This window comes from Xiphophorus couchianus, chromosome 16 (genome assembly GCF_001444195.1).
Source record: "Xiphophorus couchianus chromosome 16, X_couchianus-1.0, whole genome shotgun sequence".
Taxonomy (NCBI): domain Eukaryota; kingdom Metazoa; phylum Chordata; class Actinopteri; order Cyprinodontiformes; family Poeciliidae; genus Xiphophorus; species Xiphophorus couchianus.
This window is the reverse complement of record NC_040243.1, coordinates 19,942,627-19,958,397: the sequence shown is the minus strand read 5'-3', so window position 1 is coordinate 19,958,397 and position 15,771 is coordinate 19,942,627. Positions and strand designations below refer to the sequence as shown.

General features: G+C 41.0%; 2 protein-coding genes across 2 annotated transcripts; both read left to right on the top strand.

Moving 5' to 3' along the window:
• Positions 1-1,188: 1,188 nt before the first annotated feature.
• wbp11 (WW domain binding protein 11) lies at positions 1,189-8,600 on the top strand. The gene is made up of 12 exons (XM_028042650.1): positions 1,189-1,382; positions 2,715-2,801; positions 2,920-2,951; positions 3,025-3,118; positions 3,214-3,410; positions 3,612-3,745; positions 5,078-5,226; positions 5,341-5,514; positions 5,601-5,726; positions 6,286-6,567; positions 6,649-6,834; positions 7,593-8,600. Exons 2-12 carry the CDS (start codon positions 2,738-2,740, stop codon positions 8,222-8,224), a joined length of 2,070 nt encoding a protein of 689 aa, XP_027898451.1. The 5' UTR covers positions 1,189-1,382; positions 2,715-2,737; the 3' UTR covers positions 8,225-8,600.
• Positions 8,601-8,738: 138 nt separating this feature from the next.
• ddx47 (DEAD (Asp-Glu-Ala-Asp) box polypeptide 47) lies at positions 8,739-15,651 on the top strand. The gene is made up of 12 exons (XM_028042651.1): positions 8,739-8,942; positions 9,144-9,237; positions 10,282-10,470; positions 10,561-10,632; positions 11,411-11,529; positions 12,448-12,519; positions 12,612-12,728; positions 12,816-12,962; positions 13,049-13,186; positions 13,271-13,341; positions 13,453-13,582; positions 15,297-15,651. The coding sequence occupies exons 1-12, from the start codon at positions 8,754-8,756 to the stop codon at positions 15,450-15,452; spliced, it is 1,494 nt and encodes a 497-aa protein (XP_027898452.1). The 5' UTR covers positions 8,739-8,753; the 3' UTR covers positions 15,453-15,651.
• The last annotated feature ends 120 nt before the right edge of the window (positions 15,652-15,771 follow it).

Here is a 15,771-nt window from a genome sequence, read left to right as displayed (position 1 = left end):
GCTACACCTTTATAAAATGTTGTTCATTTTTAATCAATTTAAGTTTGTCAAACTTCTATTCATGTTTGTTTAGCATGGCAGTTTAATAAACGTAATATATTTACTTGGGTAAACTTGATTTGATTACTAGTAATAAATGAACTCATTATTTTTTAAGTTGGATCATCTGCTTTCTTTTTTCAGTGTTTTACTCTTCTGCTCCTCCAGCCTCTTCCAGGACAAGAGATGAGTTTTGTTAAATAGTGCCAACAAACTTTCATGTATTTTATTGGGATTGTATGAGATAGACCAACATGAATTAGTGGATAACGTATGAAATCTGAAAATTATTAAAAGTTAAAAGTTATTAAAACTTGATAGACATGCCTTTATTTAAAAAAAAGCAATAAAGATCCTTACATCTTCAATACTATGTAATATTGGTTATTAAAGTTATAGCAATATTATCAAAACATTTATTAGTTACTTTGATTCGACTACATAGACTCAAGAAAAAAATGTGGAATAAACACATATTAAAGGTATTTGCTGTTCAAAGGGCTTCTGTCGTGTTCGTGCTTTCTCTAACATTTTATTAAATGAACTTTGAACCATATAGCATGACCGAAAATGAGTGGCTTAGAAATTAGTTGCAGAAATATCAAACTGTATTTTGAGGAATCTCTCCAGCTTGTGGTGTGCTTAAACTGTAATCAATTTCCCATTTCCCATTGACAAATTGTATAAATAAACAAGGAATATTTTTGTTGGCTGTGTGGCACCCTGGCAGATGAGCCATATTGTCCCTATCAAATACCCACACGGGATGCATTAATTGGAATAACCCATAATTCCAGTTCATAGCTAGGTTATTTGAAAAATATATACATATTACTGGCAGGTTGATTAAACTTGGTTAATTTTATCAATTAATTCTACTTTAATTATCCTAATATGAGACTGACTTGATGGTATTGTAGTTACCCCTCCCGGTAACTAGAGGGCAGAACCTAGAATTTACAAAGGATAATATGACTATCGAGAAAGATATATAAATATATTTAGAGACTAGATTCTATCTGTAATATATAATGAGTGTACAATAATTTATTATCACTAGATTAATAACATGTTTTTGAACACTAAATACAAACATAATCCTAAAGAATCCAAAATAACAGTAATGTTTTTAGTTTTTCTTCGTTTTGCTGACGTCAGAGTCGCCTTTCCGCTCCTGCACGCAGCAGCAAACATGGCGGACGGCTAACACATTTGTTGTTTTAAAATAAATCCTGGGTGGGGATTTTATCTTTAGGACCACAAACAGTGACCCGTCCCGTGCTGAGTGTACCCGGAGGGCTGTCTGACCCTCGCCGCGGCCCGTATTTCTTTACTAAACAAAGGTAAAACCAGCGATGCTTCCCGTGTTGCTGCTGTTGATGCTAACGCGGGTTTAGCTTCAGGTGCATGCTAATATGATCACCTGCGAGTTCTGAGTTACTATAGAGTTTAAGTCCGTGGAGCTAATTGATTTCAAAGTATATGTGTTGTTTTATCTCACCCGCACTGAGTCATAGAGTCATGTTATTTTAACGTAAGATGTCGTCTTGGCTAACCTGTTAGCTGACAGTGGCTAACTGCCACAAGACATAAGGCGATATTTTTCACTTTGCTTGGCGAAAGTGTCGTTTTGGAATTCTTTATTGCATTTACACGATGTTAAAGGCTATTAGCCACGACAAGAAGAGATGTTTTAATTTTATAAATATATATATGTCCTTGAAACGCTCAGCAATCTTACATGAATGTTACATTTTTCTCGCTGGCTAGAATTTCACTGTAATAGTTGATTTATGGAAATAACTAGAAGAGTGTTTCACATACACTAGTCAACAACAAGTCGCAAAACGTTATGCCAGAAATAACTAAAATGATCTAATTTCTTTCATTTAAAGTGTAAAATTACTTATAATTCTTACTGCTGCTACAATATTATAAAATATTGAATGCTACATTTGTAATATGCCATTTATTGATTTCATTTTTCACTTTGCTATGCTGACACAAGTTGTCTATATATCAATATCATATGTGAAAAGCATTTGTTATATGTATTAAACACATTAATTACACCTGAAGGTCCATGCTGTTAGTTGATGCATTAATGGACCAGAAATGGTGGGAATTCTTTGTTTGGAAACATTTAGTGATTAGAAAAAAAGTTCTAGACTTTTTTTTTGGCATTTGACTTGCAGTTCGCAGCCGGTTGAGGAACAATTGGGTAATTCCCATCTGGCCTCTAAATCGGTTCACCTCAAGTCAAAAGGTCAAGCTTGTTACAGCAGAAAATATTTTTATTATTAAAAATAGCCTTCTACCTCTGGTTGTTTGACCTTTTAAAGCAAATATTCTGGTTAAATCCTTAAACGTAGTTATCCAACTTTGTTCAGGGTTGAATAGAGAAGTACTTGAAAACATTAACAGATTGTTTGTCTATGAACAGATTGGCCTAGGGTAAATTAAATCCTAACAAAACAAAAACAAAGTTTTTTAGGCTTATTTGATTTGCGGTATCAGAAATTATCTATTTCCTGGAACCCAAAATGCTCACAAATCCAGCAAATGAAGCAAAAACAGCAGCTGCCAAGTCACTGATAGTTACATACATGTTAAAAGCGCTCAAAATTTTTAAAAGGTTTGCATTGTGAACTTTATGTAAAAATTTTTGCAACTAGGGTGAAGGGGACACACCGCAAAAATGGGGCGACGTTCCACCTCCTCCACCAAGAGTGGGAAGTTTATGAATCCCACCGACCAGGCCAGTAAGTATGAGCCTGTAAACAAAGCCGCTGACCTGTTAAGCAACAACGGAACAACATTTTTCCATACCAGTAGGTTGATGTGGGTGTGTTAACTGTATTTTTTTCCCCTGCTTACCAGGAAAGGAGGCCAGGAAAAGGGAGTTAAAAAAGGTAAATGCACAACATGCTCTTAAATCTAGCAGGTGTTTTATTGAGTCGCTGACATGGTGGATTCGTTTGGCAGAACAAGAAGCAGAGGATGATGGTGAGAGCAGCTGTGCTGAAGATGAAAGATCCCAGACAAATCATCAGAGACATGGAAAAGCTGGATGAGATGGGTGAGAGGAGGAACTTGTTGCAGTTAATATTGTTTAATATAGTTGAATACATTTTTTTAATGCCTCTTTAACGTTATTATCTTATCTTTTTTAAGAGTTCAACCCCGTTCAGCAGCCCTTGCTGAACGAGAAGGTGCTGAGGGACAAGCGGAAGAAGTTACGGGAGACATTTGAACGCATCATCCATCTGTACGAGAGGGAGAACCCTGAAACCTACAAGGAGCTGCGCAAACTGGAGCTGGAGTACGAGACCAAGCGAGGGCAGCTGGCTCTTTACTTTGACTCGGTCAAGGTGTGACCCAACCCCTGTTCACATTTCTATCTGAAACGTTTCAACTTTATGGTTACGTTTTCCCAAAACGGCTTTTTATGGTGTGACGAAAATGTTTTGTTTGCTTTTCTGTTCAATCCATTCCAGCTGATTTAAAGTTGAGAATTATCCAGTCCCTGTGTCCTGTGAGCTTCCTAACTTTAGACGCACGTTGTTTTCCAGAACGCAGAGTCAGTGGAAGTGGACAGCATCCCTCTACCCGACATGCCTCATGCCCCGTCCAACATCCACATCCAGGACATCCCGTTACCGAGGGCTCAGCCTCCGTCCATCCTCAAGAAGACCTCGGCTTTTGGGTGGGCTCCGTTTGCTAACGCTTTCTGGAGAGCGTCGTTTTGCTTTGTCAACGGGCAAAACAGAGATTCTCAGAGTTGATGGAAATTCAATGTGCAAAGATCCACTCCATTCAGTCCATTTGTTACACCAATTAGTTGATAAGATAAGTTCACTTTGAAACCGACAACATATAAGGAAGGCCAGTGAGCAAAAATCAGACTTGCGTTGTAACTAGTTATATTTACTCGAGTAACTTATTGGGAAAGAAAATTGACTCTAGGGGTATTTTTACTTTTACATGAGTCATTTTATTATGAAGAACTGCTACTCTTATTTCAGTAAAACGTCTGAGTAACTTCAGCGAATGAAGAACAAGCTTGTTTATACCAAAAATTCACCAAACAACTTGTTAAAGTTTCATAAATTTTATATTGGAAGAAACTGATTTGGAAAAATGCTACTTCCCCAAACTAGCACTACGCTACAACATTAATTGTTTTCATTTGAGTCCATAAAAATACCCAGATTTCCATATAACGTTGCATTTTGGTCCCTCTGATGATGTAATTTTCAAATATTGAATTATTGTTTTTATCAGTCACTCAGTACTTGAGTAGCAGTTTTACCAAATACGTTTTTACTCTAACTTGAGTAAAAGGTTTGGATACTCTGTCTGACATCAGTACTCTAAACAAATCCAGTAATGGTTTCTCTTTAAAATATATAGAATTTTGAAAAGAAAAGCTATCATTGAGCCAAAATATATCGTCAGAGACCATATCTCAAATGAACATCTATTTAAATAAAATGAGAGAAAAAAGAAAAATGTTTCTAGAAATGATCAGGGATTAAAAATAAAAGCAAAGTGAAAAAAAACATGCGTTCCACAAGTACAAAATAGAAAATGTACATTGATTTATTTTACTAATGCATAATTATTGATATTTATAGCCCTCATTTCCATGATGAAGCCTATCCAAATAGGACCACTAGGGGGCAGCGTTACGCTAAAGCCATCCTACAGCCTGAACCTCTGTCAAAACGATGGTTGTGTTTAAGGTGACTGATAAAATTTGACGTGTTAAACGCTTTGCTTTTCTCCTCGCAGAACGTTCTTTCAAGATTTGTTAAAGAAAGGAAGTCCTGTGAAGGAGTGGAAGCTTTTGGTTAAAAAGAAAAAACCAAAACAATTACTGTAATTGCACTTAAAGTTGATTCTCCAAAGCATCGACTCGGTGGTGCTGAATATAAATGCTCATGTCACGTTTTAGGTTTTTATTTACAGGAAGGCGCCTTCATGTTGCCACAAACTTTGCAGCAGCAGTAATTCTGTCTTTCCCTGAATGTCTCAGCAAACCGGCGACCGGACTGGCGTCAGTCCCCAGTCTCCCTCGATTACCCCCTGGGAAGAAACCACCCGGGCCCCCACCAGGGCCCCCGCCGCCACAGGTTCTGGCGCTGTACGGCATCCCGTCTCGACAAATCTACGGTGCCGACGCAGGTGACATTCAAACTCCTTTCTTGACTCACTAACCAAACCTAGCTGTTTCTCGCCGGGTTTCACATCTCTCCATTTGTTGTTGTTTTTTTTTTTTTCCCCTATCTGTCGGCGCAGACCCGTCCATCCCGGGGCTGGAGCGGGACTCCGCCGGGGACCTGGGGCGGGACCGGGACAGCGGGAGTGACGACGACGCGGACGACGACAGCGACTCGGAGGAGGACAGCGAGGAAGACGGAGACGAAGGGGCGGACGGCGACCATGACGAGGACAGGAGCGAGAGACACACCGGTGAGTGGCGCCGGAAATGGCCTGCACCTTAGAGGTTCTCCTTCTCTCACTAATAAACTTACTGCACGGACGTTCGCCCCCTGCAGGTCGCAGCGTGCGTTTTGCAGACCTCGCAGCCGACGAGTCCCGGGATGGAAAGAGGAAGAAGAAGCGAGTGGTGAAGAAGACGAAGGCCATCACTCCCCTGCAGGCCATGATGTTAAGGATGGCAGGTACCCTCCATCACTGCATCTTACTAATAGAGGAGCAGAAAAAAATCCGTTCTACAGAGAATCGCAGTTACTAGTCCTGGGAATTCTGAATCTATTTAGAACGCTTAAAAATTAATTTTTTTTTGTAAAACTATATTTTTAAATAATTGTTTATTTTTTTATTTAAGAAAAAGCCAGGCAGCTAAGCTAACTTAAGCTAACCCAGCTTAAGTTACAGACTTTTATTCACAAACATATTTTTGTTTAAATATAAACTGATGAAATTTGATGCAGTTTGTATCATTAAAGAATTGGTTTAAATAAATGTTCTTTGTTTGTAAAATAAATAATAAATCCTGAAGTCGCTCAGAGCACAAAGCATAGAATTATACTGAATAGATCTGCCCTTATGGATCGGGCACATTCTCACTGATACTCAAATTTTTTTCAGTATCGGGACCGATACCGATACGGCCCAGATATTAATATCGTATCGGAGCGTCTCTAATCGTTACTACATGTACTTATTTACTTTCTAAAGTGAAAAAGTGTTGCTTTCTGTTTCTTTCCTTATCTTCAGGTCAGTCCATTCCTGAGGAAGAGGAGGAAGAGGAAGTAGAGGAGGAATACACGGACGAGTCGGACGGCTCCGACACTGAAGACCGGGGCCCGCCGGGGGACCCCCAGCCCCACGTCATGCCCAACCAGCGCCTGCTCCCTCCTCCTGGGGCACTGGGGCAGCAGGGACCTCCCCCCTTGCAGGGCCCACCAATGACCGGGCCCCCTCCTCTAGGACCTCCGCTGGCTCCTCCAATGAGACCCCCCGGTCCGCCCTCTGGCCCGCCCCCTGCGCCACCTCCAGGTTGGTTTGGTTCACCAGAAGAAGCAGGTTGTTGTTTAGTGTTCAGCGTGTAACCCAGAGGAAATGCTCTACCGTTTCCAGGCGCCCCTCCGTTCTTGAGGCCTCCTGGGATGCCTGGAGGGATCCGGGGCCCAATGCCTCGTCTCCTGCCCCCTGGCCCCCCACCCGGCCGACCGCCTGGCCCTCCTCCGGGCCCCCCGCCCAGTCTCCCTCCAGGCCCTCCGCCGCGTGGACCACCTCCCAGACTACCACCCCCAGGACCACCAGGTACGGGTTATGTGGAAGTATTCACACCTCTTGAACTGTTTCACATGTTTCACATGTTTACAGCAGAGAACTGCAGTGAGTTTTAGTTTGATTTTATGTGGTTGATCAAATACTTGAATGGTGGAAGGAAAAGAAACCCATTTTTTAATATTTCAACTAACAGAAAAATGTTTTACTCTGATGATTGTAAATAAAAATTGTGTTCTATTAGTTGTTATTGACAGAGAACCATGGTAACTTTGGAGGAGCTGCAGAGAATCACGGATTAGCTGTGTTAATCTGTAAACGAGTCTCAAAGCTGCAGTATTCAACTTTAGTAAAAAAAAAAAGAAATTTTTAACATGTATATTAAAATTGTCACATTTTCCCTTCTTAGAGTATAATATGAGACAGATAATTTGTGAAAACATCAAGCTCCTTCACAAAAACAGCCAATCAGAGCCAGGAGGCGGGTCTTAGTGCTGTCAATCAATTCTTAAGCATCATTAATAGGAATTTATTGTGACAAGAATAAATCAAAATTCTTATAACCATTTTTTTTTACGATAAATGCCCACACCAACTAGCAAATGTGAAAAATGATGGGAAGAAGCAAAAAAAACGTAATATTGTCACTTTTATCGTTATCACAAAATATCACAGTAAAACATTTAAAGCTCGCCCACCCCTAGCGTGAATACTTTTACACGGCACCTTGACTTGCACACCTTTTCTGTTTGTTTTCATTAAACTCCCATATTTTGTGCGTCTCCGCTCAGGTATCCCCCCTCCTCCTCCGAGAGCCGGAGGCCCCCCTCGCCCCATGGCGCCCCCCCTCTCCATGTTTCCTCCGCCTCTCAACGGAGGAAACGTGCTCAGCGCCCCTCCCAGCATCGTGCCGAGGCAGAAGGGCTCCGGCCAGGACGGCCCACAGAGCAGCATGCCGCCGCCGCCGGCCATGCCCATGCGGCCCGGCGTCATGCAGATGCCGCTTCCGCCCGGCACGGCCGGCAGCCACCACCACACGGCCACCATCGAGAAAAGAGCCAACATCACCTCGGCGGCGGCCGGAGGGGCGGCGGGCGCAGGGGGCGCCACCATCTCGGCCAAGCCTCAAATCATCAACCCCAAGGCGGAGGTCACCCGCTTCGTGCCGACGGCGCTGCGGGTGCGTAGGGACACAGGCGGGCCGATGCGGGGGCCATCGATGGGGTCCCTGGAGAAAGCGGGCGGGGTTGCGGCAGGACGGAGGGGAGACAACGGGATGGGAGGACAGTGGCAGAAACAGCAGGTGGCTGCTCCTATGGGGTTGGCCAACCCGTCACAAGTGGGGTCTGTTCCTCAGCCCAGCATGAAGACTAAAGACCAGGTTTATGAAGCGTTCATGAGAGAAATGGAGGGACTGCTGTAAGAGTCTACCAACTACAGAAAGGTGTTTTTTTTTCTTGCTGTGCAGAGTTGTAGAAGTTGCTGTATTTAGAACATTCAGTAATATCATTTCTCTCATTGAAAGAAAACAACCATTTGGGCTACAACTTTAGTAATAAATTTGATCCTAAGTATGTATTAAAACATTTCGATTGGTGGTTAACTGAACACTATGTTCTGCACGGCATTGTTTTGTCTCTTTTTACTTGTTAAGTCTGAAAATGTGCTTCTTTTTCAGCAAGTTATTTGACCTCAGTGATGCAACTATGTGTAATTGATTAGTTTTTTTGTTTTTACCATCTAAATATGACGTGTGAAGCGGTTTGTCCTGCAGCCAAATAAAAATCGGTTCAAACATGTTTTGTCGTCATGTTGCTGCTGAAGAAGAAAGATGCAACGACTGGATGAAACTTCCTAAACTAATTCATTTTGTCGTTATTTTAAGTGTAAAAAAAAAAACAAAGCTTCGTGATGTTGGCAATGAAGTTGTCAGAAAAACTCCACTTCCCACCATGCTTTGGGTCCGCGGTTCCGCAGCTGCGCAGTTCAGACGGGAAGACACGTTGAGACGGGGAAGCATGGCGGACCGGAGTCCGGAGCAAAACACCGGCGTAAGAGCGGAGGAGTCTGGCAGCGACGGTGATGAAGAACAGATTAATACTGGAGAAAGTGAGGAGGCAGTGAAGACCTTCAAGGACCTGGTGGGTTTGTTTCCCCAGAGCCGATGAAAGAAGACACGTTAGCAACAAAGCGCTGTCGGCTTTCGCATTAGCTAAGCGAAGCTAACGCGTTTCGTAAACACCATGTCCTCAAATGAAACGTCCTCGCCTTGTGTCGGTGTCTGCAATATGTCTCAACACGATTAAAAACACCATATTTTAAAACTGCTTTTCCCTCCGCAGGGTGTAACCGAGGTGCTATGTGAAGCTTGTGATCAGCTGGGATGGAAGAGTCCAACCAAGATCCAGGTGGAGGCTATTCCAGTAGCACTTCAAGGTTTGGTACAAGTTACTTTTCTCACTCTCGGCGCCAAATGGTTTGCAAAGCTTTACAAGAGAAAACAAGTCAGGTGTACAGGACGTAATGGAGAAATTACTAACTTCTGCCCTGCTAGTAGTATGTTGTTTTTGAATGCTCAATGACAAATAGTTGGAAAATAAAGCAATTACAGCGATAAATAATATTGTAGTATAATGATAGTGACATAATATTGCAAGAACACATTCTTAAAGATCAATAAACTTTAAATTCTAGTGAATATTTAACACTGGACCAGGAAGACACTTATAAAAAAAATATCAAAAATAAATTAATTAAGAAGCCTCTGAAAGCTGGCCTTCAAAAAAAAAAAAAAAAGGTTAGTTGAGACCAAAGCACCAGACTGAATACGTTTGAAATCCATTTTTTTGATAGAGAAAAGAGAAAAACGCTAAATTATGCAAATGGAAATTATTGAGCTCGTTTTAAACTTATCATGCGATTAATTATTGCGACATGCCTGATCACAACCGTTGAACATGTTCCTATTTTGTCACTTAATTGGATTATTATTGATACACTGCATGACTGCCCAACACAAAATAGTGCTTATTTGCAACTTTTTCATTCTTCCAGAAATACAGATCTGCAAAGTGTGATGTGCGTTTAATTCGGCACTCCCTGTGTAAATATTTTGTAGAACCGCCTTTAATTTATAGTTTTTTTGTAGAACCGCCTTTAATTTATAGTTTTTTTGTAGAACCGCCTTTAATTTATAGTTTTTTTTGTAGAACCGCCTTTAATTTATAGTTTTTTTTGGGGGGTCACACTTTTTTCTAGTTTAGCCAATTCATTTAGGTTCAAAGTGGATGGAGAGCATCTGCGAACTGTTTTCTAATCTTTTGCCACAGGCTCAAATGGATTTTGATCTGGACTTTGACCGGGCCGTTCTAACACAGAAACATGCTTTGCTTTAAACGGCTCATTCCACCGTTGATGCTTTCAAGCCGAAATGTAAACTCCAACAGCCAATACGTTGTGTCGATTCTCCTGAAACCGCAGGCAGAGACGTCATCGGCTTGGCAGAGACGGGTTCAGGTAAGACCGGTGCGTTCGCCCTGCCGATCCTCCAGTCGCTGCTGGCTTCACCTCAGCGCCTCCACACCTTGGTCCTCACCCCCACCAGAGAGCTGGCCTTCCAGATCTCCGAGCAGTTCGAGGCTCTGGGGTCCAGCATTGGCGTCAAATGTGGTACGTGTCCATAAAACCTGGTTTGTTGTTGGGGATGGAAACACCTTTTAGAATACTATTAATTTTCAACTCGTCTCACATCTGTTGCAGCTGTGACTGTTGGAGGAATCGACATGATGTCCCAGTCGTTGGTTTTGGCAAAAAAGCCACATATTGTTATTGGTAAGAGAATAGTTATCAATGATGCAAGTTATCAATTTAATGAGTTAATCTAAAGTTGATGGATCTTATCACTCGACTAATGATTAACTGATAAGCGACCATTTTCTTAAAAGCCCAAGTTTTCTTTTGTATCAAGAGGGCATATCGTCATTTTATAACAAATTTTTCTTATGCTGAGTTTAAAAAAGCAACATAAAAACGGAAACGCATCATTATCTTTAAGCATTTTTTGTGTGTGTCAGCTGTGTTATAACTTCACTGAATAAACAGAAAATTGTGAGTTTCTCACATTAAAAACACATAAAAAAGCCCTCAGAATCAACCGTGTTTATTAACAATACGCGTTTTTATTAAGGTGATAATTTAAGAAGATTTAAGAACGTTGATAATTCAGAACAGAACCGCTTGAAGTGCATTTTTAATCTCACTACTGACTCCCGTTTGGACCGTTTGTCTTTCCTGTTCTGAGATGCCTCCACCATCTTCAATTCTGTATCATCACCTAGCGGCGCCCTCTGCTGGATGGCGGTGAAACTACAACACTAAAAGAAGTACTAAGCGGGCTGTATTAGTTAATTGAATGGAACAAATTTTAATCTATTAAACCATTAATGCACAATTAATGGTTGGTCGATTAATTGTTTTGCGTCCCTACTGCTGATGTGTTGTTTTTCTTTTGCAGAGATGTTATCAAAAAGTATGTTAACCATCAAGAAAGGAATAAACTTTGTACATGTAATAATTATCAATTAAATATATATTCATATTTCTTTTTTAGCCACTCCTGGTCGGTTGATCGATCACCTGGAGAACACAAAGGGCTTCTCCCTGCGAGCTCTAAAGTTCCTGGTCATGGACGAAGCGGACCGGATTCTCAATATGGACTTTGAGACTGAGGTGGGTCCTGACAGGACGGGCTGGTATTCACTCTCCTTTAACGTATTCACATTTTAAGTGCCACTTCAACAAACTTAAATGAAATAAAAGGAAAAAGAATTGTCGATAACTAATTTGTGACTATGCTGTGCTTCCATTAGCTTTTTTTTTTTTTTTTTTTGCGTGAACAAGCGATTTTCATTGCATTTCTTATTTAGTGGAAAATTACAACATCGTCAGAATATCGACAAAGTTTTGCGCACATTTGTAATGGAAGCTTATTCTGTCTTGCAACCCTGTTTGATGGTTTTGTGGTCCTCAAAGTCTCAGGGTTTTCAAGAGACTTTGCCATTTTTGACTTCAGTCAGTTCAACAGTCAGTTCAATTGAAATTTCTTGGCCCATTTTTGCCTGAAGAAAAGAAGCTGCCTGGTAATTATGCACACCTTGATGTAGGGTGTTGACCTCCTCAGCCCATATTCTCTCTCATTACACAAGCCTCTTTTCCGTTCCAATGGTACTTGGAAAAACCATCAGTATTCCGCTAATATGGGGAAAAAAAATAAAACATTTTTTGCTAGAGCGCTGTTTCCATCAAATAAGAACCACAATTAAAATCACATATGGATAACTTTGTACACACGATAAGACATTAAAAAAACATATTGCGCCGTGATCCTCCAACTGCTTCCTGTCACCTTTGTCTTTGTGGTTTTTGACCATGTGACTCGTGTGATTCTTTTTTTTTTTTTGTTAAAATTGCTGCGTTCCCACTAAGCGCATTTATTTCCAAAATCTGAAATTGCACAATCGTACGGCGAGTGGAAACGCAGCACCAACCGACACACAACACCAGAGCGGCGTGCGTAGATGTCGCTTCGGCTCATTTTCACACAGAATCTGTTCGCCTGTGTTTTGAGTTTTGCTTTTATTTTTCCAGGTGGACAAGATCCTGAAAGTCATTCCCAGAGACAGACGCACCTTCTTGTTCTCAGCCACCATGACCAAAAAGGTAGTCGCACACTCCAATGTATTTTTCTATAAACTCCCCGTGTTGTGATGCTTGTCTGTTCAGCTCAGATGTTGCGTTGCGTTGACTTACAGGTCCAGAAGCTCCAAAGAGCAGCTCTGAAGGATCCTGTAAAGTGCGCCGTATCCACAAAGTACTCCACAGTAGACAAGCTGCAGCAGTACTACGTCTTTATTCCATCCAAGTATAAGGTAGGAAGTCGTTTGATCTGGTCTTGAGCGGGTTTCCTTTGTTTTATTTTTCTGTCGGCGCGTTTTAAATTGCCTGTTGCGTTGCAGGACTGTTACCTCGTGTCCATCCTGAACGAGCTGGCCGGGAACTCCTTCATGATTTTCTGTAGCACGTGTAACAACGCCCAGCGGGTGGCGCTCATGTTGAGGAACCTGGGCATCACCGCCATCCCTCTTCATGGACAGATGAGTCAGGTAGCGCTCGCTTTTTCCTTTAAATGAAGCTGAAAAATGATCAAATACCAGACCCTGAAACGAAACAACCGCTCCATTTTGGTCAGAATAAACGTCTCGGCGCGCTCAACAAGTTCAAGTCCAAGTCGCGCTCCGTTCTCCTGGCAACGGATGTGGCGTCCAGAGGCCTGGACATCCCGCACGTCGACTGCGTCATCAACTACGACATCCCTACGCATTCAAAGGTAGGACGGGGCTTTAAGGTCGTCGTGAATATTTGATTCATTTCTCCGATGAAATGGTGACGGTGAACCTGTCTGTTCTCCCAGGACTACATCCACAGAGTGGGGCGAACAGCCAGAGCGGGGCGGTCTGGAAAATCCATCACTTTTGTCACACAGTAATAAAAAGATTTTATTTTATAATTTTAACTGTGCATTCTAATTGTTTTTTTTTTTAATCATTATTATTATTTTGCAAAATATTTATCTTGCCATCTCTGATCCTGAAGGTACGATGTGGAGCTTTTCCAGCGGATCGAAAGTTTGATCGGGAAGAAACTGCCGGCGTTTCCCACACAAGAGGAGGAAGTGATGATGCTGGTGGAGAGAGTGAGCGAGGCTCAGAGATTTGCCCGGCTGGTGAGTCGCCTTTAGACGATGCTCGACGTTCTCTGTTGGGGTTTGGCTATCAATAACTACAAATACTTGTAAAATTTGTAAATTAGCTGAAAACTTCCAAGATGGGACACCGCCTGGTTATCAGGAAAATAAAACCCAAATGGTTCAGCCTCAGTTATGTCCAAAAAATACCTACCTGCTCAAGTACTAAGCAAAAGATGAAAGAACAATGCAAACTAATAAAACTAGCAAAAAGTGAAAAATATGCAAATAAAAATAGACAAAATGATGTGACAGTTCAGTACAAACCGTGAATGTTGAGAAATCAGGTTTATTTATGAGGAATTTGGTCCAAATTAGCTTTCAACTGATTAAGATTAGTTTGCAGCAGAATATTCTGTGGATTCCTCACTCAAATATGTAACACTGCAACATGAAATAACCCACAGAATGATAAATAGTAATATCACACTCCACTATAAATGTGTATGATTAAAGACCAAAGTTTGCTTTCAAGAGTTTTAGAAATAAGGTCAGAATATCTTAATCTAATTAAGTTAAACAATTAGCTGGCCGTTTCAAACTAACACAATTAAAACGGAAGGGAACATAAAACATTAATTTTAGAAAGTGATTTTTCATGAAATAGTTAGCTGAATTAGAAGTCAATACATTCTCGTGTAATTAATTCATAATCTATTAGTCGCTGTAATTTTGGATCTGACTTAGTATTATTTGATACCAGGATTAAAACAGACATAAATTAGCATTTTATTGTTTTGAACAATCAATTTTACGTCCAACGCGAATTTCAAGCACCAGAAAAAAAAATATTAATTGCTAATAAGCGCCAGCGGTTTGCTAATCCTGGCCGCTCTAGAGACAAGCTGTGTCTTGGAATACTGGGGCTAGCTTTAGCCTCAGTAGCTTTTATCTTTAGCTTAGCAATATGCTAGGATAACAGACTATTTTATCTAGCTTATTAATATCGTATTAAATTGTTTTAGAACATTTTAAAACCAATCACAGTGAAATCGACAGTTAAACCCAATCTTTTATTGTGTAAGCTAACGTTTCATTTCAAGGCTTACTTGAACAATTCCAGAAAACATCAAATTTTATTTAATTTTTTTTATGGTATACCTTTTTAATTGGTGACTAAAGAAAAGGATATATTTTGACCAATATTTTATCAAGCAGCAAACAACAAAAAAACAACAACAAAAAAAGGTTCTTTCCTCGCAGCTCCTTGCCTCCTTGCCTTTTAAGCAAATAGGTGGAGGCAACATCCTGTGGTACTTGTGGTTGTTGGCTGGTTTTAAAGATGATGATTCTAACCAGAAATAAACTTCCAATGGTGAAAAAAAAATCCAAACTGTGGTGAACCACAGGAAGAAAAAAAAAGAAGAGAGAACTCATCATCAGGAATCACTTTCATCTCTGGCTCTATCTGGGAACCAAGTTTTATATATTTGGAGATTTTTGTCAGTCAGATAAGTTATCTGCGCGGAAAACCTGAACAGAAACGCCTGCTGAATTACATCACAAACTCAAGAACTGAGGCGTAGTAATAAAAATTGAAAAAACCCAGACTTCTGTTTTGTTTTCTTAAGTTTCCTCTTGCTTTAAGACGGCACTCTTGCGTGATTGGTGATGGGTGAAAATAACGTGCCGATTTTTTTTGGGACCAAGTTTGGAGTGATTGGTGACGAAAACGATGGCTACTCTCGTTCAGGAAATGAAGGAACAGGGAGAGAAACGGAAGAGGCCCAGAGGTGGAGACGGGGACGAGGACGACACGGAACAGGCGAGCGGAGTGAGGAAGAAAGTCAAAGGAGGGCCGGGTGGAGGGAAGAAGAGGGGCGGAGCAGCCTGGAGGGGAGGACGCTGAAGCAGAAAACCAAACAGTAAAATGTACATAACCACAACACAAAATGCCTCTGATGTAAACTTTACTACCATGACGGCTTATTTTCCACACTTCGCTTTGCGAGCCGACGACTATTTAATGACGCAATAAGTGCTCTCTTTTGTCCATGTAGGACATTTTTTTTTTTCATTTGTAATAAAACTTGGCTGTAAAATCTCAAGTGTTCTCATTGGTGTTGTGTTGGGCTTCAGATGTAGCTGCCTTTCAGAGAGGAGGAGGAATGACTGGGATTTAAAGCTCTAAAGGAGAATAGCCTCATGGTTAATATTTTAACTTTTGT

Coding starts and splice junctions, on each gene's coding strand:
- wbp11 (XM_028042650.1), top strand. CDS start 2,738: ATGGGGCGACGTTCCACCTCCTCCACCAAGAGTGGGAAGTTTATGAAT. Junction 3,411..3,611: donor TTTACTTTGACTCGGTCAAG/GTGTGACCCAAC, acceptor GTTGTTTTCCAG/AACGCAGAGTCAGTGGAAGT. Junction 5,227..5,340: donor AATCTACGGTGCCGACGCAG/GTGACATTCAAA, acceptor CTGTCGGCGCAG/ACCCGTCCATCCCGGGGCTG.
- ddx47 (XM_028042651.1), top strand. CDS start 8,754: ATGCTTTGGGTCCGCGGTTCCGCAGCTGCGCAGTTCAGACGGGAAGAC. Junction 9,238..10,281: donor TATTCCAGTAGCACTTCAAG/GTTTGGTACAAG, acceptor CTGAAACCGCAG/GCAGAGACGTCATCGGCTTG. Junction 10,471..10,560: donor CAGCATTGGCGTCAAATGTG/GTACGTGTCCAT, acceptor CATCTGTTGCAG/CTGTGACTGTTGGAGGAATC.